This window comes from Falco rusticolus, chromosome 11, assembly GCF_015220075.1.
Source record: "Falco rusticolus isolate bFalRus1 chromosome 11, bFalRus1.pri, whole genome shotgun sequence".
In the NCBI taxonomy this organism is placed as follows: Eukaryota; Metazoa; Chordata; class Aves; order Falconiformes; family Falconidae; genus Falco; species Falco rusticolus.
The window spans coordinates 3,085,554-3,112,519 of record NC_051197.1 but is presented as its reverse complement, the minus strand read 5'-3'; the positions used below and the strand labels follow the sequence as shown (position 1 = coordinate 3,112,519).

General features: G+C 37.0%; 1 protein-coding gene across 7 annotated transcripts in view; it reads left to right on the top strand.

Annotated features, from left to right (window-relative positions):
- Positions 1–25,904, top strand: part of EFCAB7 (EF-hand calcium binding domain 7) — a 32,656-nt gene extending 6,752 nt beyond the window's left edge. For 6 of the 7 annotated variants that reach the window (XM_037403689.1, XM_037403690.1, XM_037403692.1 and 3 more), the window contains 12 exons: positions 911–1,122; positions 3,535–3,621; positions 4,473–4,668; positions 5,762–5,886; positions 11,933–12,074; positions 14,291–14,400; positions 15,373–15,530; positions 15,732–15,865; positions 17,948–18,096; positions 19,979–20,188; positions 23,625–23,732; positions 24,835–25,904. In XM_037403689.1, coding sequence (XP_037259586.1) covers positions 911–1,122; positions 3,535–3,621; positions 4,473–4,668; positions 5,762–5,886; positions 11,933–12,074; positions 14,291–14,400; positions 15,373–15,530; positions 15,732–15,865; positions 17,948–18,096; positions 19,979–20,188; positions 23,625–23,732; positions 24,835–24,909 — 1,706 coding nt within the window. In that variant the 3' untranslated portion in view covers positions 24,910–25,904. The remainder of the gene's footprint in view (positions 1–910; positions 1,123–3,534; positions 3,622–4,472; positions 4,669–5,761; positions 5,887–11,932; positions 12,075–14,290; positions 14,401–15,372; positions 15,531–15,731; positions 15,866–17,947; positions 18,097–19,978; positions 20,189–23,624; positions 23,733–24,834) is intronic. The other variant, XM_037403696.1, reaches the window with a different exon arrangement.
- The last annotated feature ends 1,062 nt before the right edge of the window (positions 25,905–26,966 follow it).

The window sequence follows — 26,966 nt, the reverse complement described above, 5'->3', positions numbered from 1 at the left end:
AATAGATTCAGCAAATTAATTTTGAAGAACTCTGGGTGTAGGAATAGTGGGAGTGGTTGTGTGGATGGTATTGGTTGTGGGGCTTAGCTATGCATGTTGGTGTCATTTTTCCTTTACATTTGAAATCCATGTTGCATGATTTGAATTGCTAAGTTCAAATGTATAGATGTGACATAAAATATTGCTTAAGATAAATTCTACAGTAGATCTCCGTTCTGGGCAAAGTTAGTGAAAAAGTGTATGTGGATCTCAGTAGAAACAGGATCTAATAATGTGCAAGCTTACAAATAATAGGGGATATAGACAGGGAGCTGAATTTTACACTTGTCAGTTGAGGTGACTCTGAACTCATGGATATTTTGCTTAATGGTTTGAACCCATCACATTTCTTTTGAGGAGGACATCCCATTGAGTTTAGTAGAACAGTGCCCATGAGTAAGTGGAAGGTGCAGATCAGAGCAGAATAATTCCCGCAATATTGTTGTGTTACAAAAAGTCAGACTGCTCTCTGGTTTCTTCCTTTTTCTGTAGAAGAAAGTGGGTGTGAGATTCTTACCAGTGTGGCATACATCATCTCTGTGCTGGGTTGTGGCTCATAAGCGATGATCTAGAATGCTAGGTACTGCCTGTTTGATGACTCCTTTCAAAAGAGTATGTGAGTGAGCTTATCTGCCGCTCAGGCTGCTTGAACCTTTGATAGAAACCACAGAATTCCGGGCCAGGGAAGGTCACAGTCAGTCTGTATTAATAGAATACAGGACTGAGACTGTAAGTAAAACTGTCCTTCAGACCTGCTTTTCCCTTGGATTGATTAGGCTTAAAAAAAGAGTCTGAACATGGAAATTGATTGAAAGATGCTTTCTTTATCGACAGATGGAATGTATAGTTAATATTGTGTTTTATTGTTCAGTACTTCAACAGGCTGGAAGAAATCCATCTCAGAAGACAGTTAATAAATATTGGACTTCACAAACGATTGCACTGAATTTTGATGATTTTTGTAATATTTTAAAAAAAGAAAAACCAGCTACAAGAACTGAACTGCTTGAAGCATTTGGGAAAATAGACACAGATAACACTGGATATATTTTACATGATGAACTTTATAAAATTCTTACAACGGTAAGTATCAGTACAAACTTAATTATCCATCTTTAACCATTAGTAGAGATTTTGGAAATCAGACAGTAAAACTATTCTGAATGTGTAAACACATACTCCTAATCAAAAGAATCAATAACTGATTCATGGGGTTTGGGTTTTTTTTCCAATGTTATATCTGGTCTTTCTTCCATTTTTTCCCATTACAGTCTTTTCCTGTGCAGTTCATAACCTGTCTGTCCCTTTCAGCAATTGTGCCTTAAAGGTAGAAGCTGGCAGAAAAAAGTATTTTTCATGCTTTCACAGAACGCTTTGTTAAAAACCTACCTATATTGCAGTGGAGCAAGGGAAGTACACGTCACTCCCTTGGTTCAGTTAGTGCAAATCCCTCTATTCCCAGCAGTTCTTTAGGGTTATGAACTTTTACCAAGAGAATTAATGACATACCTTTGCTGTTCTTCCCTCGCAAGTTGTTGTCTATATATGTTCAGATACGAAGTTAAAAAATAGTATTTTTATGTTATGCATAAAATGTTAAGGTCAGTGCTTTAGTTTTATCACAGCAATGATGTTCTGTCACACCAGGGGCTTCATTGGATCTTATAGTTAGTTCCTTAGGCTCTTGAAGGAAACTGTGCTATGGTAAGTCAATACTTTGGTTAGAGATTATGCATTATCAACCCAAAGGATGCAAATGTCATAAGGCTTATCTGTACATGTCATTAATATGGCTTAAAATAATGACATTAAAAAACATCTGGAACTTCTTATTTAGCTCCTGAACTGCCACCATATTTTTAGGTTTCTAAATCTATAAAATTGTATAATCTGAAAGGATAGAAATACTTTTTTTAAAAGAGCAGCTGAGATTTTTGTGATGCTATGACATTGTAGGAGATGGAATTTTGAAGAAGACATTAGTAAGAGTATGTTAGAATGACAACTGTTGACAAGATTAAAATCCAGGTCCTCTGAGGATCTGCAAAGCAAGCAAACAAAACTCCTGAAACAGAACAGTCTTCCAAGTTGGTGTAGAGCTGATGCTCTGACTCTATAAACTACATAGATGTACATCACAGATGATTACAATGATTTTCTTTCTCTGTTCTGTCAGGTTTTTTTGCTCTGTACAGCCAAAAAAACTTCCTTCATTGTAAAAGCCAATCATCTTGCACAGCACAGACACTAGGGAGTAGTAACAATTAAAAATGGACTAGTAGTAGAATTCTAGTAGAGTCGTCAAAAGTGAGAATAAAACAATTTTAAGGAAATGTAGAGGAGAGGAAACCGGGATAGAAGGAACAAACACTTTACATACTGTATTTGTTGTGGCTGACCTATTAAACCAAAACGTTGTGGCAGAACCTTCAGTCCTCCTGTATGAACAAAAAGAACACTTGCAACAGTACGGAAATATTTCTTTATGTAATGAAAAGTAGAAGTAACTGATGTTGAGTGCTGCTGTAATTATGCCATGAAGAGCTATGATTTCTGTATTGTTACATAAAGTCAGGGCATTGATTTAGACCTAGACTGAAGAACTTGCTAGATGTGCTTGTAGTAGCAACTGGTGCTATTCAGACAGGGGAGGATGAGGATTTGTTGCAGTCCAGTATGGATCCAGGACTATATGTCTGCATCACATGTTTACCAACAAAGAAGTTCACATTAGTTTTTAGTCTCAAGTTTACACCATACATATGTAGCTGTAAAGTGATGTGGAGTCGACTTCTGTACAGCAGTCATATGTTGCTCTGTCATTGCTAACAGCCCTGTGAATCTGTGTAGAGGAAGTTGCTGGAGGACCTTGTGGAGGACATGCTTTCTTCCTGAGAAATGTACCTTGTGTCCACATTGCAAATGGGGCACTCAAGATGGTATTCTGTTAAGCAACTTCAGGCTTGGTTCCAAAAGAATAGAAATTGCTTTGGCTTTACAGTAATGATTCCAACTAGAGATAGCTGCATGGCAAATTCATGCCTGCAATAACCCTTCTACTGAGCTAATTTGCAGATGTAGACTTGTACAATAGGATAGCTCAAGTAAATAAGTGAAACTAATTGTTATGAAGTTAGTTCTTGGTTGTTAGCATGCTACAGTATAAGTAAGAATGACTGAGAGCTGGGATTCCCCAGTTTATGGAAGATTTTCTAAAGCTGATGTGTTATTCATGGTGGGTTTCCAGAAGACACCACAAAATTGCAGGAACTGATGCAGTTCATCTGTTCGGTTTTTAGTAGCATTGTAGGGACGTAATTTTTTATGATGTTGACCTCTATTTTGACGATTCAGACCACAATCCAATGAAATCTAATGCAAGATAAGATTCCCTGAGAGGATATTATAAGAATCTTTATGCTTTTATTAAATGTGCACCGTAGGTGAACAGCATTCTTGATTAGGAGCTCAAACTGAGTTGTTTTTTCATTGCAGAGAGGTGAAAAAATGACTCGGGATGAAGTGAGTGCCATTACTAAACAAGTTGATTTTAACTGCAGTGGTAAACTTGACTACAACAAGGTATGGCAAACAGTGCTATTGTTTGTTCTTGTGTTATTGGCCTGATGTGATTGACAGTATTAGCATTATCAAACACAGCATAACACCTCAATTTGTTAATCTATTGATGACCTTCCCCCAGGCCTCCTGCAACTGGCTACGTACCGGAACATGGGTTGGAATATGTTTCTGTTTCACTTACTTTTATCTGGTTATTATCCTTATAAAGGTCGCTTGCTGGAAGTGAACTTAATGTATTAGGCAGAGCCTAACAGTAAGCATGAAACTTATGAGCTTGTGGGAAGGTCAGAGTTAAAGGAATGGTGGAATAAAGATGACAATCGACAGCAAACTTAGCTAATCAGTGAGAGTTGCTATGTCTGTGACATTTCGTAATTTCTTATTTGTGGGACATTATTGCATATGTTGATCATCTTATTTTCAAGATGCATCAGGTGTTTTTTTGACATCCTCTCAAAGCAGTGACTAAGGTTTGAACTGAATAAACAGTCCACAAAGATTTGTACATAAACATAGTTTCATAGGAGAAAAACAGCTCCCTGTGAAGAATCGTATGTTAAAAAAACCCATTAGTTTTCAAATATCTAGAAAGAAATATAAATCATGTCTTGGGTTGAAAGTCACACTGAATTTTTATTCAATATTTGGACCTCCTTGTTGAATCATGGCTCCATTTTACTGTGTAACTTGAGTGGTTGCTCTGATTCGTGACAATGAAAATTAATATTGTGCTTTAAAAGAAAAGGCATTACACATATTGATGTGTCCTTTCCTTACTAATGTTACATTTTAATCCTAAAAACTGTGAGAAAGAATGTTTCACATACCAGATTGCTTTTCTTTATTTAAAGTTTTGTGACTTATACATGACAACCAGCGAGCAATGCTGCAAGACTGCACGAGAGAAACTGGAAGTTAATAGTCGATTGAGGCAACAGCAGTTTGGGAGTCAAGCTGAAACTTCCTCTGAAGGGATCACACTGCCAGTGTCAAAACCATCACTGAGAATCTCGAGAAAAACTGATCACAAACTAGCACCAATAAAAGGTATTTATATTTTATATTGGGAGTTTTCATTCTGTTGGAGATCATGCTTGGGGTCAATGAACAGTTGAGTATTTAATTTTTCTCAGATTAGTGAGAATGTTACTGACTAATAACAATTTCTACTGTGACAATTGCCTAAATGTTGTGGTAGAATATCTGACCTCTAGGTTCAAATGGACTTTGACTACATCTATGATCTGAAGCTCTGAAATTCTTAAGGGTGAGTTTCGTTGGCTCTTTGTGTGACACAGACCAGAGGAAAGAGAGACAATGAATGCTCAGATGTTGCAACATAGGCGAGTTACTTATTTCCTTCCCAGAACAGAGATGAAACCTTAAACATCTATCAATAAACAGTCTGTTTCCATTATTGAGGCCCCTTTTCAAGCACAATCAATATGAGAGTTTAATGTTCTTTCTGAAGTTACAAAGGTACCTAAAAAACATCTCAAACTGGAAAAAGACCACAGGCTAACATACTGCAAAGGTACCGTGTATGAAATATTTGCATGTAGTGCACACTGTTTACTTTTAAGTTGCTTCAATTCTAGGTGATACTGAAGAGATGCAAAAATGACAACAGTGATGAAGGCTGAGTTTATGTAGCTGAAAGAATTGTACTAGCAGAGTTACTCCAATGTAAGGAACCAGAAAGTAAAGACTTGGAAGTAATTGCATTGGGCAGCTGTGCCCAAGTGATTTGCTATCTGGTGGGGAAACTATGTTGTCCTGAAAAGAAATAACTTTAAATTAGAAGCAGGTTAAATCTATCCACTTAGGACAGATTTACCTTGATTGCAAGGTAAATGGAATCACGGGGTAACAATTTCTTGTCCTTCAGGCAGATTTGGTTCCAAGGTTCTGCCATTCATATGCCCGTGCCCATTCACCTGGGACGTACAGTCAGCAAAGTAAAAATGTTTGGGTAATAAATTATTTAAAGTTACATAATTACAAGGGAAATCAGCTTCTCTGATTGAAGTTCTTGTCATCCAGTTTTTCTCTGTGTACCTATAAATGTAAGCCTTTATGATAAATAGCACTAGGAGTGCGTTGAAATAATGTAATTGTAACTAAATATTTATGTTTATAGGTGACAGCAGAACTCCTTCAAAGCCCTCATCAGCTCAAAGTTGCAAAGCATCCATTTCTACCACAATCAGCATGGGCGCCAGTAGCAACAGAAACACAAAGCTAATTGAGCCAGACACAGTGAAGGTATCATGTAAGCTAGTCCTATTGAAATTATGCTGTTTTCCTCGAGGCACATATGTTATCGTATTTTAAATAAGAAACCATTTTTCTCTGATTTTTAGCTTATATTTTATTTATAGTTTGTCAAGGGCAGCTATAAAGTACCGAGAGGTTTCTTGATACATATTATTATTAACATTTTTATATACTGTTGGTTTTGCTGACATCTAGTTATTGAAAATAATTTTTCAGGTGTGAAGGTTTAATAGAACAAAGTGTGGTTTTTTATAAATGAAACCACTGTTGGATAAAACGTTTAATGACTTTTTGAGAAATTTAAAATTTAATAATTTATTAGGTTGGTGAGAACTTTAAATGCTTAAGTAGTCTGAAAGATTGTGTATCATAAACCTTTATATGAAAGGTAATTGGAAATAAATAACACATCTGTGAGCATATTCAGTTTGTTGGGCATTACTTTGTAAATATATGCTGTAGCCTGAAACTATTGATTTTTAGTTAGACTAATATGTTCTATCAGTACTTTGTTTTAAATAAATCACTCATTCAATATAAATTCCTGTGGGAGAAAGACAACAAAGTCACTTTGCTAAGTCAATATTTGTAGAGTGTTAATATTGATCTTTTTCCTTTGTTTTCCCTTTCTTGACTGAACCTTTACTAGTTTTCTTTCAACAGAAAATAATAGCAGTAGAAGTATAAAACATTAACTGGAAACCACTAAGATACATTAAAAATGTGCACCTTGAGACTCCTGAGAAAAAGGGAAAAAATGGTTATGACCACATAGTATAACTGCTGGTAGAAAACTGAACTGATTGTTCTCATGAGTTACATTTTTGTTTCAAATAACAACTCTGTATTTGTTATTGAACTCTGAAGTCCTTTATATCTTTGACATTGCTATACCATGACATTTGTTCTATATTAAAATTTAAAAACATAATCTCAAAGGAATTTTTTGCAGTCTGTTTAGGTATCTGGACCTCCATGCAATTTAACCTGCAATTTCACCTTGTTCAAACATGATATGTAGTATATAAAACCATTGCAGTTTCCCAATATTGGATTCCTCTTTCTTTGTACAAGCTAGTAAGAACGGAGTGAAAAAAAGCAGCTGCAGATATTGATTACTGTTGATTAGCATCATACAAAAAGTGAAATTAAATCAATAAACATGAGAAGGTACGTTAGTAGAGCTACTAATTTTTTTTTTAACCCTAATTATTAAGAGCAAAATCCAAACTGTCAAAATCAGTGAATAAATATACAGCGATTTATTTGTGGTGTAGATCAGAATCTAGCACCCCAAAATTCTTCTTACTTATATTCAGAAATAATTCTTTTTTTCTGCAGTTTACCTGTCTTTGGGACAGTAAGAAAGTATTGCCATCATGAAGTTGGACCAATGCTAGCTTGACATTTCTGACAGAACAGTGGAAGTCAAAACATGGTGAATTGTCTAAATTTTAAAAGCCCTTAGAAAACATGGAATGTATTCATAGTGCATTCTTCCATGTGTTTTCTTTTTGTCAGTGGAGTTTTGTGACAGGTTCAAAGCCATATAAATAAATCCGGGGACTAAAAACCAGACAGTTGGAGAAGTGTTACAGATGTGCATAAACAACATGCTGACCTGTTGGGCTTTGGCTGTAGCTGAATTGAAATTCATTAAAAGATGGCAAATGGAGATCTTAAATTTCTGCAAAGTATTCTTTGTGACAGTTTTAGTCAAGGTTGAAAGACATAACAAAAAAACCCCCAAACAAACAAAACATCATCATCATGTTCTAAAATCTTCTACCTGCATTGGGTAGCTAAACTATGCATGCCAAGGAGTCTCACCTTTACATTCTGCTCCTCTGAAGTCAGTGAAAGACCTGTACAGACAGTGGGTAGCAGAAGAAATACCTGACAAAAGTTTTTTTCCTGAGAGTAAGTTATGTGCCTCTGCTCATGTCTGTGAAGTAGCCCTACACAGTTAAACTAGCAAGAGTTTTTCTGTGCAGATGGAACAGCTTTATACAAGACAAAGCGTTGAACTGAAGTTCTTTGCTTTAATCATAGGAACAATTCCTCTCAGAAACATTGCTTTCTATTTGGAATTTTGCATGACTGTATGGACAATGTCAATAATAACCTAAATTGTAATAGCAGTGGAATGCATTATTTGGGCAGTGATCAGCGCTGGCAGCAGCAGGTAGTGCCTAACATTTCTAATACAGACATTTCCCACTGTGTTAGCTATTATTAGACAACTTTTGTTATGCTTTGAAGTGACATAATCAACCCAGAAAATAATCTTTTCGCTTCCCAAATTTACATACCTGTTTGTAATTTGACATGGATAATTTAGAGAATATAGCACCACCTCATGCTCTCTGCAAGAATAACAGTTTAGTATTTGATTCTTAAAACGTTGTCAAACTTGCTTACTGTTGCTCACATCTTAACGTGCATGTTGTTCCTTGAGCTGTTTTCCCCTGCTTACTTGGATTGTGTGATTTCCCTGTTGTAACAATGTCTATCTGAAAGCAAAACTGCAAAACCTGTAGTCTTTCATCTGAAGTAACAGGCAGAAAAATGGAAGGTGAACAAACAGGACAGAGCTATTCTCTGAGGACTGTCTGTGAGGTGGTGGTTTGAAGACCACTGCCATAGTGAGAAAGGGGGAGTAGAACATGGCTGTTAGAGTAATTTTTTGTATGTGAAAATTGTCACTGTATCCTTTCAAATAGTTACAGCACATTTGGACTGCTGTTTAAATTTATATTATGCACTTTTATGTCTCAAAGAACAGCCATACTACTTCATTAGAAAACCTTTTAACTTGGATCTTTTTGAAACATCATTAATTTTTCAAACAGTTTTGTAAGGTACTAAGCCTAGAGGCTAAACGAGCTAGCAACCAGTTATCTCAGCTGTGTCAAGTGTTAAGGATAAATCTTAATTTGCTGCATATGGACTTTACACGAAGTTAGGAGTCTTGGAAGTATTCGAATAAACAGTTCACTGAGAGTGGAATAGTACTAGAGGTGATTTAACAGACTAAACTACATATTCAAATTCTAGGACAGACTTATGTTGTCTCTGATGTTAATATGGACTCCCATTATCCATCTGTTTGACTGAGAGAACTCTGTTGCTCCATGTTTAATCCTCAGTGTTAAGTCCCAGTAACGTTTTATCTCTATTCTCCTCTTTCCTAATTGTTCTCTGTGATTGGACGCCTTCTGCTTATCCTGTCGCTAGAGATCTAGTTTAGTGGATAAAGATTGATACAAAATTTTTAGGTGGTCTTGTTAATTAGTTCTATACAACCACATAGAAGGTGGCCAGGGACAGATCTCTGACTTTGTGGACCAAGTAGCATAGGTAGCTGCACTTCCACAAGGCTTAGGCCTAGCACCCTGTCAAGCAGATTGTGTCTACTTTAAATGGCACTTGGCTTGCTTCTTTTTTCCTAGAACCCATGTGGTAGTTTTGTGGGTTTAAGAAATTTTATTTTTCAATGCTATTCATAATCTTATGTCTCTGCATCCCAACCAAGAATACACATTACAAGCTGTAGGTTAGGTCATGGCACAGAGTGTGCGAGGTTTTAAAACCTGATGGGATGATGTTGACCGTGTAGGTCACAGGAAGCCAAATCAAGTGCAGTTACATGCACGTTCCTCTTTGAAAATGATGCCTGAAATGAAAAATCTTCTGAACTGCATACATGTTTTCTTGAAGAGCACTAGCTGTAGTCACCTGAAACAGAGCCATGGAATGAGCTAACAGCTAAACAGTATGGATGGCAGGGTGTTGAATGCTTCACCTTGCTTTTCACTGTCTTATTTTGCAGTGTAGGTAGCTGGTGAGATGAGATCATTGTTCCTCTAATAGCATGCTGTTTCCTCTGCATCTCTGATGGCAGAGAAGATAGGTTTCCACGAAGGCCCTGGATCCAACACGTTATTTTAACTGGGAAAGATTATGGGAGGAGAGGGAGTTGGTTATTAGCTTCCACCAGGGATTTGATGTCCCATATTACTTTAGATAACTTAAATGATCTTTGGTTTTTTGATAGCTTGTGCTCTGAGGAAGTATGTGTACTTCTAAAGTCTCTTAGAACTTCCTTAGCATAGTCTTAATTTTCTTGAAAAATCCTAAACCTCCAGAGAACAGCAGAAAGTAAGTTGCAAAGTATATAGTATTGGTACTTAGAAGTACTCCGTATTGTCAACTGTATGCAAATATAATTAGAAGAATTTGACATCTAAAATTGGTATGATGCATTATGCTACCAAAACTATTGGAGTACTGAAGATTAAATACTTGTTGCCTTTAGATCAACATCTTGGATGGGACCAGGGTAGTTTCACCATAATAAAGTGCAGTTTGAGATTAAGACAGTTTCCAGCTATGTAAAATCTGGAATTCTCATATACCTACATTCATGTGTTCAGGGTGATATATTTTTATTTCTTTAAGGTGAAGATTCTTTTTATAGCTGAGTTTGTGCTATTTGTGTGAAACTTGTAAGAGTGATTAAGAGACAGAAAATGAAGTGAGAGATAGTATTAGATTCTGCAGTCTTTCTATGCCAACACAGATGGTGAGTTTTCTCAAAGTACGTTTCTTTGTTTTGGTTGATTTATAAAAGTTCTTAAAGCAGAAAGGAGTATAATAAAGATGAATTTGGTAATGTTTGAATGAGAAGTGTTTAGTATAGAGGAGTTGATCCTGTTCCCACAGAAATCAGTGGCAAAATTGTGGCACAGGACTGAAGGCTCTTAAATCCATGAGTTCCAGAGTACTTTACATTCTTAAGAAATGCAGAGTTCTGAATGGAGAAATTTAAATCCAGGATCAGAGCTACATGTATTACCACGTGTGTTGCTTGGCATCCTGGGTGTATATACGCTAGCAAAGTCCAGTTCTTGCCTGACACCTTTAGGTCATTGACTGTAAAGTATCATCAACTGAGTGTGAATGCATTGTAATGAGGATCGGTTCTTTAAGAGGAGAAATTAATTGTAGCATTCTAATGAAGACTGTTTGGCCTCAGTTGGACTTAGTAGTAGTCAGCCTCGTTACTGGGAGTTACATGCAAAAGTTTTCCATTTTTTACAAGCTCTCTTTTCAAATCTGTGTTAGCTTACCTGTGACATTGATCACTGAGCATTGGTACAGCCACCTGGACAGAGCTCTCCACTAAGATGACACTGAAAGACTCCTTCTGTTAGGCTCTGCTCAGAAACATTAGCTTCCATTGCTAGGAAAGTGACTAAAACCGTGGACTTAATCCAGATCAGTGAAGGCAAAGCAAGAATGACTTCTGTTCCTCAAAGCATACAATACATCTATAGGTACTTCATTTTTATTTTGCTAAGGAAGTATCATTCTGATTATATTTTAAATTGAAAATTGGGACTTGCTATTAAAACAATAAAATTGAAGCATCTAGTTGTTTTAGCATCTCAGCAAAATCATGGCTTCTCTAGAAACGATATTATTCACACACAGAACAGTTTTCAGTTTGTCTTTCCAATACTTTTGACAGAAGTCAAGAAGAATCACTTAAATGGACCAGTGCTGGTGTTTGTGATTTGTCTGAAGGAAACAACTCCTCATTGTTCAGCTAATCAGTTACGTTCTTTGCTTGATTGGCCTGATGGAACTAATGTAGCAAAATTCCAGCCTTTCAGTGGCAAGTCACATAATTCAGAGAATTTTGTTAATTTAGATGATTCTTCATGACAATTTAAATTTCATTTCCAGTATTTGAGCATTGGGGCAATTGTATGTTTTTCATGCATTTTCACAAGTGAAGCAATATTACTAACTGCTCTGCAAAAATTAACTACAAAAAGGACTGTATGAGAAAATTACTTTTGTTTAAAGCAGAAGATCAGTGCTGTACCTTTTACAGTATTGTAAAAAAAATACAGTGGTGTATTTTATGCAGGATTTATTAAATCCTCAAATTAATTAATATTTCAGAGAAGAAGCTTTTATCTTGATCAAAGATGAAGGCAACATCTAATATTTCCTTGGTTTCCAGGACTGGCAATGTGCACAATCCAAGGGATGCTTCTACTTAGAAGATGATGGTGAAATCATTAGTCACAAGTACAAGCTGTACTTACCTGAGAGGTCTACAGTATGTATTACCATCAAGCCTTTAAATGTTCGTCAGGTAGAAGGTAAGTGTATTTGTATTTCTTGGGAGAATTTTCCATTATAAAAAATATTTTCTCTTCTCATGCTGATACATCTCTCCCTTTCTTACTTTCAATACTTTGCGATATTTTTCTCTGTTGACAGAACCCTATTGAAAATACAACTTAACTTGTCACACCACATTTTCTGCTTCATGATTTTGTGCTCACTGCCTGGGCAGTGAAAATCAGCTAAGTCCATTATCTTTCTGTTTGTAGTCAAGCAACCTCCTAGATTATTTTTGGCCATACATTTGTGGAGTTTCTGACTACGAAACTGAAATGTTAGCACTGTTTGCAGTATCTTCCTTTAAGGTGTTGATGTACTTTGTGAGAAACGACGACACAAGGTGAGTATTGCCTGAAGGATCTTGTATTCTCCACATCAGATACTTCTGTAAATACTTAAAACAGATTGTGGCTTTTTATGGCAGTATGGTATCTTGATGTTTTCATTATGAATCTTGTCTGATGGATGTATAGCATAGTATACCAATTTTAATTTTCATCTTAAAAGAGTGAAGTCCAGCATTAGAGCCACCTGAGATGAGTCAGCCTTTGTGCTCCTTTTTTCCAAACAGTGTTGGCTTTTTTCTCTCTGGTGATTCACCAAGGGTCTTCAGTTGCTACGTTGAAATTGTTTTTTCTCCATGTAGATTATTTCCTCTTTAATCCTGTGAAACAGGAGCCATTAGATCCCAAAGATGTTTGAGTCACCTGGACTGGCTCTTGTGCTACAAGTTGGTAATTGGTTCTGATTGAGGTTGGTAATAAAAACTTCACTGCAAATAATTGAGGGAAAATAGTTATTTTTCAGTTACTATCTGGCTGAAATGGGAAGCTGATTGACTGACTTCTAATGGTGGTTTGATACTAACAGATTTGAATAACAGGATGTCTCAGTGTTCTGCTCATAACTTTTCTTTTTTCATGTGGCGCCCTTTTAAACTCTGCCTTAGTATAGTTCTGCTGCAGGATTGTCCAGACATTCTGTGTAACCAAAAAAGTACTTGCTTCTCTTTTGTGAAGGGGAAAAAAAAGAATTCTACTTCTACACTGTTGTAGCTTATGACGTGTCCAAACCTCAGCGCAGCACCTGAGGGACCATCAGACTCTCATGGAGAGGAAGGCAAAATGGCAGTTTATTGAAAGACACAGGCACTTACATACAAGTAGCAGAGCCAGCCCTTCGTGGGCGGTTTTCTACTTAGTTCCTATGTTTCCGTCAGAACACGTGATCTTCCGCATCACCACATCCCTATGCTACTACACTACACAACGTTACTGTCCTGTTGTATGTAGAAATATCTTCTGTTATGGAGAGGAAGGCATAATGCTTCTATGTAAGGAAGAGGTTAATGTTAGCAGAGCGATTACCTTTTTATGAGAAATCAAAAATACCTTCAAATTTGTAAAAAAGTTATGTGGTGTGTAGCCACTCTTTGCTATTCGTGACTCCTAACTGTAGAAAAACTAAGCCCCTACATTCATTGTTTTGCTGTGGGTTGATTAACTTGAAGACCACTTAATAGCTCATTTCTTGATTGTGCCAGGAACTGAGCAGCTACAAGAAATCAGAGAGATTCAAATGGCATCTGTTAAACATCCATGTAGGACCAGGCCTCCATTCCAGTCCATCCCAAGACAAACAAATCATACGTGATCAGACAAATCATATGTGATGCCATGTAGGAGGATCTTTCAACTTAAATTTAAAATATGATTTAAACTTACACTTCTGAGATTTAAATCTTCTGGTATCCCTAGCTTTTGCACATAATCTGGGTTTCCAGTCTAGATGGGTTTAACAATATTTTACAGAACATCAGATGAGAATATGATATAATTTTGCTAACATACTTGATTGCAAATATCTAGGAGCCTTAGTATAAAGAAAAGTAATAATAATGTTCTAATGGTAGAAAACAACAAAAAGAGCTTCCTTAACTACCAAAGCTTTTAGTATTAGACCTACTAATAGTAATCATTATCTGCAAGTGTCACAATACTTGGAACAATTTATCTGATCGGCCTAAACAGGAAAGGTAATCCCAATAGCATATAATGGATTTTTTTTTTTCCTATCTTGCCTTAACAGGGATCAGTATTATAAATACCATGGAAATACCTACTTTGGATTGAAAGAAAAACAGTTTTGTGCCATTATTAAGCATTTTTCTTGGCAATGTTTTTCTTTTTAGGAAAACCTTGTAATTGGTTGTCAGTGGATACAGCTTTGTATATTCTGAAGGAAAGTGAAACCCAAGAAAATCTACACCTTATGGGCTTTACTGAACAACAAAACAAAGAGGTTAGATATTTTTGCTGTCTTCCTGTTTTGATTGTTATATCTTTAAATGCTGCATGGGTGAGTTCCCATGTGTTCGGAAGTAATTCAAACTGTACCTAATCAAACTAGAGAAGAAACACTTGTTCTGTGCATGTTCCCTTTCAAAATGGACAGCAGCTGTGCAAGGTGAGATGTAATACGGTCTTACTTATGCCCTTTGGATGGGCTGAATTGCAAGCCACGTGTGGAAGTTTAATGAAATTCTTGTGAGGACCATATTATCATGTGGTGTGTTAGCAAATATTTCTGAGTTGCTGGTTATCTGTATAGATGTGGGGTGTGGAAACTCATTTGTATCCCTCCATCTTGAAAGATAAAATGTCAAAGGTAAAATTTGTTAACATTTCCTTTTGTTTTCTTTCTCCTTGCTATATGTATGGTTTTGAACTTCATAGTGCACAGAATATTCTTATGCTATAAGAAATAAAGGAGGAGAAATGTCAGCGTTAGCTGACTTCCCCCTTCCAAGCCACAGGGAACTCAGCTTGCTTCTTAAACCCTACATTACTTGTGACTTTTTAAATAGGAAGTTTTTGCTGCTAGTTTGAACAAAGCTGAATAGTGAGGGAGGAAATTAAAAACTCAGTGGGTTTGTCTGCTTCTGGCTGCTTTTTAGTGTAACAATTAAAGTGTGTTACAGATCTGAAAAGTGATAGGGCTGTTACTAGGCATTTCTAGTAATGACCGTTATCCCCTCATCTCAGGTCCTGTATGTTTTTCTTAATCTTATTATAACTAAGACATTCACTAGGTTTTTTGTCTTTAAAATGGCATCACATAGCATCTCACTGTAGACGTTTTCTTTAAGGAAAGAGCCTAGCGTTACCAGTGTTTTCAAGTAATTAATCACTTCTTAAATGATACCTTTCCTGATTACTAATGATATTCATACAGAAATAACTTACAAACTTGTCTGTCTTCCTTCAAGAGTAGATGTTTGGATGGAGAGGGGAGCTTGGATCAGGTGTTTACTGGCTGCTCCCATTCACAACAGGCTGTAGGTTGAAGAAGGTAAAAACACAAAGTACTGGAGAAGCAAAACTGGTGTATAGAGGTGAAGATGGAGACCTGGCTCTGACCAAGGAGTTCCGGTGAGTTGTGTTCCTAGATAGGCACAGTAACTATCATAAAAATGCGTGCTCCGAAGAGCATCTAGCTTTTTAAAAGCTGTATGTTACTGAAGTACTGTTTGTACAGAATATTCTCAAATAGACTGAATAGTTATCGACAATACTGTGAGGCAGTAAATGAAATAAGTATTTGGAAATAGTTCTGCCTTTTTCATCTTTTAGAGCAGCATTATTGGATATATTTGAAACAATTGATTTGGATGGAAATGGCCTTCTGAGTTTGGAGGAATACAATTTCTTTGAACTGAGAACTAGTGGTGAGAAATGTGATGAGGAAGCATGGGCTGTATGTAAGGGTAAGTTCTTTGCTGTGCTTGATACAACTAATTAGGGCTATCATTCTACTTGCAAGCTGTTGTTCATAGTATCGTATTATGTATCTAGTATAGAAGAACTGAAAGTTTTGTAGCCTACAGCAAGAACACGTGTAGATACTGTTCTCCCTTTGTTTTTCTTTTTTTCCTTTTCTAGTCTCCTGTCTTGTTTTGCTTCATTCTGGTTTGTGTGCCACTGACCTTCTGCTGAGAAAATTCTTCCCATTGCTAACTGCAGAGTTTTGTAGGTGAAAGATTTTGTAGCTGCCAAAACCTACAGGTTTTCTAATCGTGGATCATATGGTGAATTAAACTGTAAGAGGTATTCATTTAATCAATCTCTTTTCTACAGAGTAAGCTGCTACTGCTTTTATATTTCACAAAGTGTTGAGAGGGACTTTTAAATAGTGTGTATATGATGCTTTAAAAATGCCATCTAGAGCTTATGATGACTGTTTGGAAAATTAATTAGAAAACGCCTGTTGCAACTATACATTTTTTTCAGGTGTAAGCAGTTATAAGTCATTAAAAATCTGTCTTTTGAAGGTTCATATATGGTGTGTCAGTCTGTCCATATTGTGCTATATGACAGCATGAGATTCTGAGACTTCCATGGGTGAGACGGGGAAGCTGACAGTTAAAACTTTCAGCTGTGCTTTGTTTTCTGTCTGCTGATACATCTCATCAATGTTACTGGAGGTCCTGCCAGCTTGCAGCAGTGTTGGGCCGCAGATATCAATGTTAAAGAAAAAAGGAGGTCTGTGGCATTGCGAAGGCCTTGAGAATGCACGTATTTACCTTGTAACAGGGCTAGGAGAATACAACCACCAGTGACTATAGGCTGCTCTAATAATACAGTGCGTGAAAGCAGTGGTTTCAAAGCATGGGCGGTTTAGCCGCACTTGTGTGAACAGACTGCACATCTAGAAACGATTCTGTGAAAATTAGAGGAAACTATAAGAAATAGTTTTTCTGTAACTTGTGTCTGACATGCCAGTATGGCATATCATTGTATATCAGCCCAAGTCATCTTTGATATAATTCATTTGTAGGCTATGACACATTGCTTAATTTGGGCCAAAATACTTCACATCTGGCAAGTCCTGCTAATTACTTCTCCCCAGAACACTCTAAGATAGTGGATTTTTTCCAAAATGACAGAAAGCTCATATAGAAATACTTTTCTATAAATGAGTTTCTCATCTGTTTCATCCCTATCCTTTGCCACACTTTATGCCTTTGTCAGTGTTGCACCTCTGTGCACTGGTCTCAACATGCATAGGAGGGGTATATATATATATATATATATATATATATATATATGCGTGTGAAGTGTGTAAGAGAGGAAAGAGAATATGGTGAATGTTTTACTAGGTCATTAATCAGTTGAAGGGTTCAGACGAATATCATAAATCTTGACACCAAAGTTCAAGCCATTTATTATAGCATCTGTACCCTTAGATAGATTTATTAAATTGGTAATCCCTTTTTAATAATATATAGTAAAGATTTAGCATTGTTATGAAGATGAGAAAACCATTTAAAAAAATCTCTGACACAAGGACATTTCAATTATGTGTTTGCTGACATTAGAGTGGTCTATCTGTGATATTCTATCTAGAGAGGGGTGTTAGGATTACTGGCATTTTATTGCTTTTTAGGAACTAAGTAAATCATTTCTGTATCAAGGACCTCAAGCGCTAAGGGTGCTGGCTCCAGCTTCCTAATATACCCCATTCTGCAAATCTCAAGCACAACAAACACTGCTAGCAAAAAGAAAAAAAAATATAAACTCTTTCTGTTTTGAAATCTCACCCTCTTTTGGGTTATACAAGGGGCCAGCTGTTTCTAGTCATTATCTAAAATCCACAGGGAAGCTCTGCAAAGAGCATGTATCTGGTCAGGGACATCTTTCCCAAATAATATGGGAGAGCCTGAGATGGCGCGAATGGCTCCATCTTTTAAACCCTGTTAACATAAGTGGGAGTTTGGCTCTGGAAGGATGAAGGGTGTTTGCAGAGAGAACAGATGTTTAAGTGCTACCTTATATTTCTTTTTAAATAGATAATTTTGATATGAAGAAGAATGAACTAACAAGACAAGGATTTATGGATTTGAATCTAATGGAAGCCAATGACCGTGAAGGGGATCCTAGTGACCTTTGGGTCACTTTATTGTCTCTGGGCTACAACAAAGCATTAGAAATGACAGAGGTATGATAGCCATATAGCAAAAATAACTGCTTCACATACAGCTTTCCACACATGTTTAACTGCAGTACTGTTTCTGTCATAAATTGATTTGAGTAGGTCAGTGATCCAGTCCAACAACTGTTAATACAGGGTTTACACTATGACTTTTGGTCATTATGGTATCCTTAGGTATGCTTTCTTAGGATAACACTGGCGTTGTTGAAGGAGGAAATTTGCCTTCTGTTTTAGAGAAAGCCAGTGTTTTGTGGGGTTGTACAGGAAGGAATCTTGGGTTATACCTGTGGAAAGAATTCGTGCACCTAGCTGGTAGGAAGTGATAAGAAGACAGTGATGGTAAACTGTGACCTGTCAGCAAACCTACAAAATGTGTGGCTTGCTCTGCTTAAAAAAATCACTTTCCTGGCCGAGGCCACAACATAAGTGGGTAAGGATAGGTAACTTTTTTCCCCCCACGTGATTCAGAATTCGTAATTCTCAGACATGGCTATTTCTGTTACTGTTGCCTTTCACTACAGTGTCTGAAGGTGTTCAACGTACAGGTTTATGAAGGGGCTTCAGGTGGCACACTGTTTATTTTACAGGACCAGGGATTATTTCTCTTATGTTTATGCTTGCTTATAGAGTTATTTATTTATTTATTTATTCAGAAACAGTAGCAGTGTTGATGTGAATAGCTCTTACTAAAGAACGAGGATCTCTTTAATGACGAGAAAAAAATTATGAAAAATTAAAGGATACATTAAATATGCAGATAATCATTTAAGTTTCATTTCCAAGGAAAGCTGATTTTTTAAAATCATCATCTGATTATATTCTTTCATTAACATTTGTTAAACCAGGGTTAGCATAGTCACCATATAATATATATCCGTGTGTGGAACAAATATAGGCAGACCCAAAAGTACTCAGTATGGCTGAGAGAACATCAGTTGTCTTGCAGTGAAAATCTTGAGGTCATGGTGAATGATTTCTTGATGGTGAACACTTTCTCCTTTTCCTGCGAGTATGGTTAGTAGAGGAGCTATAAAACTGTCTTTCTGCATTTCAGACGTAAGAGGGAGCTATTCTCTAAGAAAAGATTTGGGGAGGTTTTTCTCAAGTTAAAGAGATTTCAGAAAGGTATTTTGTGCCTTATACTAGCTGTGGTTTATGGCTATAGTCTTTGCTTTCCAAAGGACAACGTAGCTCTCCGAAACTCTATGATTTTATTAATCTAAAAATGTACATCTACTTAACATATGCCTATATCTTAACCCTTTAATTCCTCAATTTTACGTGGTTTAAGAGATTAATATTTCGGGAGCATTGAGCCCCTAACAAATTAAAGACAGAATCTGAGAAATCCTAGTAGATTCCAATAGCCATTTGAAAGAAACCGAGGTGCTATTACTGAGCCTAACAACTAGGAGTTTTTGTTTCTTACAGGTACTAATCTTAGCCAAGATATTGTAAAAGCAGAGTGCTTAATGCAGCATTGCGCATAGTTTAAATCTGTGGCAAGAGTGTGACAGGTAAAGGAGGCAGGTTTATTTCAGACACTGAAATACATTCATACTTCTCCTTAATTCCTTTATTTTTGTTTTTAATTCCTTGTACGTTTTGCTATCCACGAAAGGATTTGCTATGTTGGAGCTGAATGCACCAAACTGCATCTTGAGTGTGATGTGATTGGCATGAAAAACATTCATTTGTCCTGAGTGTTCACTTGGTTTAAAAGATTGCCACAGCTCTCGGGTTTTAAGTATTTAATGTTCAGGGACATACTCGTATTTGGGTAATTCTGTGTCAGAGCATATATGAAAATACTTAGGAGCTGTGGATGAAAATCTGAGGGGGAAAACTACAGATAAAGTCATGATGAAACTAATTTTCTCCATTACAGGCATGTCCCTTTGTCATTGACATCTATGCAGAAAAATGCAAACCCAAAATTAAAGCCATATATCTAGAGGCAGGGAGCTCACAACTCAACAGGGCTATCTGCAAGTCTGTTGTTAATAAAGGAGAGGCCAAAGTAATGGATGGCTGTGAAAACATAATCATCTATACCTACAAAGCGGGCAGGAGAATCACTTCTGTTATTGAAAATAAGGTACGGCATTAGACTTCTGTAAGGTACTTTGTGTTAATGTGCATTATTGTTCTTCTTCCGTCCTTACATCATTTTTGAGAACTACATTTTCTCATTTTTGATATCAACTTTTGTTAACTACTTCATTAAAAAAAAAATTAGTGCCTGATGCAAAGCTCTTTTTGACATATGACTCAGACTTTAAAAGAGTCTGGATCAGTGTTCTTGGAAGGGACAGCTTATTATAATGAGGCAAACAGTTTTAAGTATTATTTAGAATCTGAATATTTGCTTGTGTTCACATTCCAATTTGACAGTATGTTGATAATTATTTGAGACATAGTATGTTCATAATACCAGAAAACAAATACTAGGAATAGGGAATAGAATTACAGAAAAACTACAGCATTTACATGATTTAGTGTTTTCATTGTGCGTAAGAAAGTAGAAGAACAATGATTTGCATTGGTTGTGTTTTAGAAGTGTATTATGGATGAACTCTTAACTGGCTAGTCTGACAGGTTTACTTTCTTACTGATCCAAGCTAAGAATTGTAAATCCAAGCAAAAGTGGATGGTGAGAAGCAGAGATTTTAAATCTTTTTGCATAGATTGTAATGAATGTGCTTTTTATTCTCAGTTTCATTTCTGTCAGGAACTGTGAGTAGATAAATACAGTGCAGTAAGATGCTAAACTTTAGATGCTTTACATTTTAAAAGATCATAGCAAGAAGTGTATTTTTAAATCTACAAACATGTGAAAGGGGGTGGGTTGATGGACTAATATTAGGAGTGAATGCTGAGGCTCCTTGGAACTACAGGTTTAGATCTGCACTTCGCCCTTTAGGGTAGATATACTGGAGTTATTTATATGTTTGGGGATATGTCAGAGAAGGAGATGAGCTCTGTACTGAGGCAGCTGGGTGCTGTCTGATTAAAATCACTGACCGCTGCCATTTATACCATTTGGGCTTCATTTGCAGACAACACCAAGTTGGGTGGGACTGTTGAACTGCTAGAGGGTAGGAAGGCTCTACACAGGGTTCTAGGCAGGCTGGATCACTGGCTGTAGGGACACGTAGGGTCTAGAGCACAAGTGTTATGAGGAGCAGCTGAGGGAACTGGGGGTGTTTAGCCTGGAGAACAGGAGGCTCAGGGGAGACCTTCTCGCTCTCTACAGCTGCCTGAAAAGAGGTTGTAGAGAGGTGAGGCGGGTCTCTTCTTCTAGGTAACAAGCGATGGGATGAGAGGCAATGGCCTCAGGTTGTGCTGGGGGAGGTTTAGGTTGGATATTAGGAAAAATGTCTTAATGGAAGGGATTGTCAAGCCCTGGAACAGGCTGCCCAGGGAAGGGGTGGAGTCCCCATCCCTGGAGGTATTTAAAAGATCCATAGATGTGGTGCTTAGGGACATGGGTTAGTGGTGGGCTTGGCAGTGCTGGGTTAATGGTTGGACTTGATGATCTCAAAGGTCTTTTCCAATCTAAACGATTCTGTGATTCTGTTCTAGAAAAGAATTTAATAAAAGTCAATTTTATGCATCTGTCTTCTAAGATTCCCACAATGCAAGCAGTCTGGTTATACCTTCAGTTATTGTACTGATGATTTCAATGGAAATAATTGTTTCTGTTATTTCTCTAATTAAATTAAGGAAATATGGTAGCTCCTGAGAGATTCTCTTTTTAGTCTTGTGTATGTATTTAATCAGTGGGTAAAGAAAGGTGTCTTTTAACCCTCCCTAGTTAGGGTGTGAGCTGGAGAGATTAAACGACCTTGCATACAGAGCATCAAATTTCTGAGAGAGTAAGCAGCACCAAATCTATTCTTTGCCTATTTGTGTGCCAAAATAAATAGTTAATGAAGCATTTCCTATCATCCAAAGCACAAGCTTACTCTAATATACCCTCTGTGCTAGATGAATCTCTGTGACCTTGTTCATATTATAGGAAGATACTTTTTGGCACAGACAATTCTTTTGTTTGCCTTTATCTCACTGCCATGTAGAAATGAGGACTTCACCAAAGTGATGCCAGAGCAGACAGATCAAAGTCATAAGCAGCTCAATGCTAAATTGTGTTTAATTTCTGCAACACCACCGTATTTCAAGAATTATTATATTTACACTCAGCTATCCACAAACCCTTTGTACTGTGAGCACTAGAGATAACTTTTTTTGGTCAGTCCTTACCAGTCTTAATGGTAGCCTCTTTGCTGCCTAAGGTTGATTGTGTGAAGTGACTGTGTTTCTATTCCAATTCTCAATACAGAGAGAATGCTGGATAACATTGTCTAAGAATCAGACATTTTCCAATGTCTCTATCAAATTGCAATTTATCTAGAGACAGCTGAAAAGCAGGGTATATAGCATGTCCTTAGGTCTTGTGTCTTGAGTATTGCCTGGAATAAACTGGCGGTTAATGAGTTTTCCATTACCCACATATCTTGGATATTTTTTTTTATATATATATATATCTTGGATCCTTCTTGGAAGCATTTGCACAGCAGGAATGTCTGTTCTTTAAGTGATTGTACTTATATGAAATTTCTCAAATATTTTAAAAAATCTCTATAAAGCCTAGCTGGTTTTATTCAAGAGAATGTTTGAAACAAACCATGTGCAGCAGATTGGGATGGGTCACATCTTGATGAGTGTCTCTTCCAAACACCTTTGTGAGGTGTTGTCTTTGATTTGTGGCAGTAAGGAACTAGTGAGGATTCCTGGTCATTTATTACAACAGGAGACTAAATATGAAGGATGCTCCTACTGCTTACATTGGGCATTTAACTTCAGTTGTTAGGAGCTGAATCTCTATGTAGTTGGTGAGAATTTATGAACATGTAGTATGAGCTCCTGAGGGAATGGCCTTTTGCTGGTGGGATAGGAACTCTGAAAATCAGAATGGCCATTCAATGTCAGATGAAGATCCTTTTATGTTTCCATAAATGACCTGTAGGAGATGTTGCAAGTACAAAAACTGGGCAAGCATCCAGTGACGCTTCTCTAGATTGTGGTCCTAGCCTCTAGTGATGTGCAGTTCAAGGACTACTTGAGTCAGAAATACTTTCTTTGTACTTAAAATCCCTTCGTCTTTTTTTCTAGTATGAATTTATCCAGTCACCTTTGGAAACTGTAAACCACCATCAGCAGCGATGCGTGGCACAAAGTTTTCTCACTCAGTGGTGCTCCCATGTTGTATCTTCATAAGTGCTTAAGTTATTTCAGTGAATCTTAAATGACTATTGACAGTGAGTCCAGGCTCATTGTCCAGACTGTGATGATGCTAAGATACGCTTGAAATTGTTACTCTTCAAAGAGAATAGACATCAGCATCCTTAAAGCATTTCCATCCTGTACAATAGCAAAGTTAGAGGAAGTAAGAGGAATGTGTAGTTGTTACATAAAGAACAGCCACTTAACCATTAGGACTAATGCGTTCCTTCATGTTTTTTCACTTGCAGTCTGAAAACAAAGTGATTATTCATGTCAACAATGAGCAGAGTAAGAACTGCCTAAGTAGTAGGGGACTGCCTGTTTTTGCTGTAGAAGTGGCACCAAAATCCATGATGGTAAGATTTTTATTGTTTAGCCAACTTAAAATCTAAGCAAGAAGAAAAAAACGTGACATCTTTGCAGTTCCCTTTTGCAGGTCTTTTATTGTGATAATGAGTGTGTGGATAGTGGCATCTTAATCACCAGTACAGATCAGAAACAGTTCTTGATATTTCAAAACTGAACATGTACTTGATGTATCCATGTTTTTCTGTGCAGATTGCTATAAAAATCCATAGCTGTTCAATTTTTGATAGGTGTGCCTATTTCAGTGGGCCATCCAATACATGTACCGTTTATTCTTTTTCTTTTATTCTTATATTCTTTTTTTAAGGCTGTATTTTCTTTTTTTTACTTGGCGAATTTTAATCAGATATATTGATGTCTGTGAGAAACAGACCAAGTATGCACTAGTCAGAAACAAAAATATATGCGTACTGCACTCCTTATGTACAGTGTCATTTGCAGATGGCTAACTTTGGTTAAACTTGACTTAACCGATCCTGTTTAGCCACAAGACAATTTGATCTGCCGATCCCCAGTCCCCATTCTGGAGCTGGGCTTTAGTGAAATTTCTATGAGGGTTCTAAGAGACAGAATGAGATTGAAAATGCGTTACAAATGCAGTTGATACTCTTCTTCGTTCATTTGTGAAGAAAATCCAGTTTTTATTATTCTAAAAGTATGGTCTCTCTTTAAAAGAAGAGGCATCTGAACTGTTTTATATTTCACAGTTTTCCAGTGTAGATACATACAAACCTGTTGTAAACAGGTAGAGTCCTATGACAGAGGCCGGGTTGGGGCCTGTTCTAATATTGCTGCTGACACTTGAGGTAACTATAGCCTGATTCTGTAAGGTGTTTTATTAATTTTAATTTCAGCTTCATTCAGTATAAACTGTAGGCTTAGTGCCCCTTACGCATATTTTGCTATCATGCAATTAAATTAAATCACAAGTTTTGAATACCAGCTGTCATTATGGATGATGGATGTTCATAATATAGTGTTAGTGATATATGTACTGGAACAGTTCATTTTGCTTACATAGCACTTGAGGTAACATACGTGCAGTTCTCCAGTAAACAAGTATTTCACCTCTGTTTTCTCTATTCTATACAGGTTTCTCAGCACGTGATGCCACTGAACGAGCAGGAAGAATGGCTTTATAATTGTGTGCATTCCCTCTTACATTAAATGTTCTAGTTAGAGGGCTGTTTCTTAGCACTCATGCTGAACCAGGAATCTTTTTTGGCAGCTTCTAGGCAATTGGTAGTTTTGTCCTTCTCAAAAAGCTGGTATACATTTATACTTTGCAGAGTTTGATTTGTTAGTCAGTGAATCACATAAGTACTTATTTCTGGTATCATACTTCTGCTGATGGCTTTTAAGAAACATTTATAGTGATAGTTTAGGGATGGATTAACTGTAAGTATGCAAAATCCTTTGCAGAGTATTCATCACGTGTGGTCTAACAAAATATATTGGCGTGCAAACATTGAGATGCAATAAAAATTAGGGCTGTTCAGTAATACAGCTGACAGTTGTAATATAATTGTGTTTTATAAAGGCTAGTTTCCCTAAATATCCTCTTATTTTCTATAACATGTAATGTAGTTCCATCACATGCTGGAACTGCTTCACCGAGGAAAAACTTAATCTGTTAAATGGGTCTGATGGATTCCTAATTAAACATCCTTCTGGTTTTGATGTCAGAAGCATAAAGTGGTGGGGTTCATGATTTCATTTTGCCACCTGATAAAGTATGTGCTTCTTTCCTTTTTATTTTTTTTCATTTGATGATAATACTAATCTTATACTTGTTCTGAGTAATTAGTGCCTGGTTTTATACTCTCTTATCTAAAATAAAGTCTGCATTTTTATGTGCAATAAGGAAGTAACATTATTTGAGGAAAACAAAAATTTGTCTTCATTCTTGACTGTTAACAGCTATTAATTATTTCCAGGGTAGCTGAAATAAGGAGACTGAAGTCCACCAAGTTTAGGCTGCAATATCAATGAGAAACAGCTTTGAGGTGCTAAAAATATTCATCCTATTATGTTTTTCTGGTTCTTTTAAATGTCTGCTAATGTGGAAAAAATAATGATGACCCTTGCCACTGGATGCTTAAAAAGTGTCTGAGTTTAAAATAGACATTAAATGTATGTGACCTCATCTGTGAGGGCAGCAAGTGGTCTTGAAAAGCTATATTTATCTGCCAGCAACTCCTGCACTCTGCTGTTACTCTGCTGTAATTGTACACTGGGCGAGTAAATGTCAGTTACAAAATGAGAGCCCTGCTAGAGGCTGGCTGTGATTTGCACAGCTCAGCAATTGGTGCTCAGGCAGCTTTACTGGTGATCTTTTAGTTTGTTGGTTTGGTTTTTTTTTCTCCTTAGCAAGTACAGCAGATACCGTTTTCATTTTCAGACTTGTCTGAAAGAACTAGAGGTTGTATTAAGAGGCCCCACGAGTATTTGCTAATTTCTAGTTCTAGCAAACAACAGAGCTCTGTAAATGCTGCCCCAGGCAAGGTGTGGATAGGGATGTTCATAACCTCGGAAGTTCCTAGCTAGGTGTCTGAGGAGCTGGGAAATAATGAGACACTTTCTGTGCATGGTAGAGAGTACAAAACAAGTTCTATATTATTTGCATTTCTTTTGTTTATAAAATCAGTCATGTTAGATGTGGCAGGAATCCATATGCTACCTAATGTGCATTTTAGGAAAGGAACAGTTAAAACTGAAAGAAGTACTTAGCTGAGAAATCATTGTGCATGCAAAACCTTGGCTTTGCTGCAGGTAGGGTCTAGTTGAGTATGACACAGTGGTACGTTCAGAACCTCTTTTTTCTTTTCTGATCCTCTTGCTGCTAGCAAGAGTTTTGTATCTAAGTGGAAACATAGGCTTCGCTCGCCATGGTAGGTTGTACCTTTCCTGGCCTGGACAAGTTGAGAGAAGAGGTCTCAGTTGTATCTGCGGTCTTCTCTAGTTTGCTCCAAGTCCAGGTACCACCAAGGCAGAAAAAAGAGTCTAGCATTGTTTTTTTTAAAGCTGAACACAGGTAGTAGCCTCTTTCGTTCGATGGGAGACATTTGGGAGAAAAAGCATCTGTAACAGCTTTAATGTGAATTTCTGAAATATTCTGTCTTTTGAGAACTAGTGCTATAGTAACAATGCAGCTTCTTCATAATTTTGCCGACACTGGCCTTCCCTGACCACCCTTCTGGGGGCACAGGGTGGGTCTCCTGCTT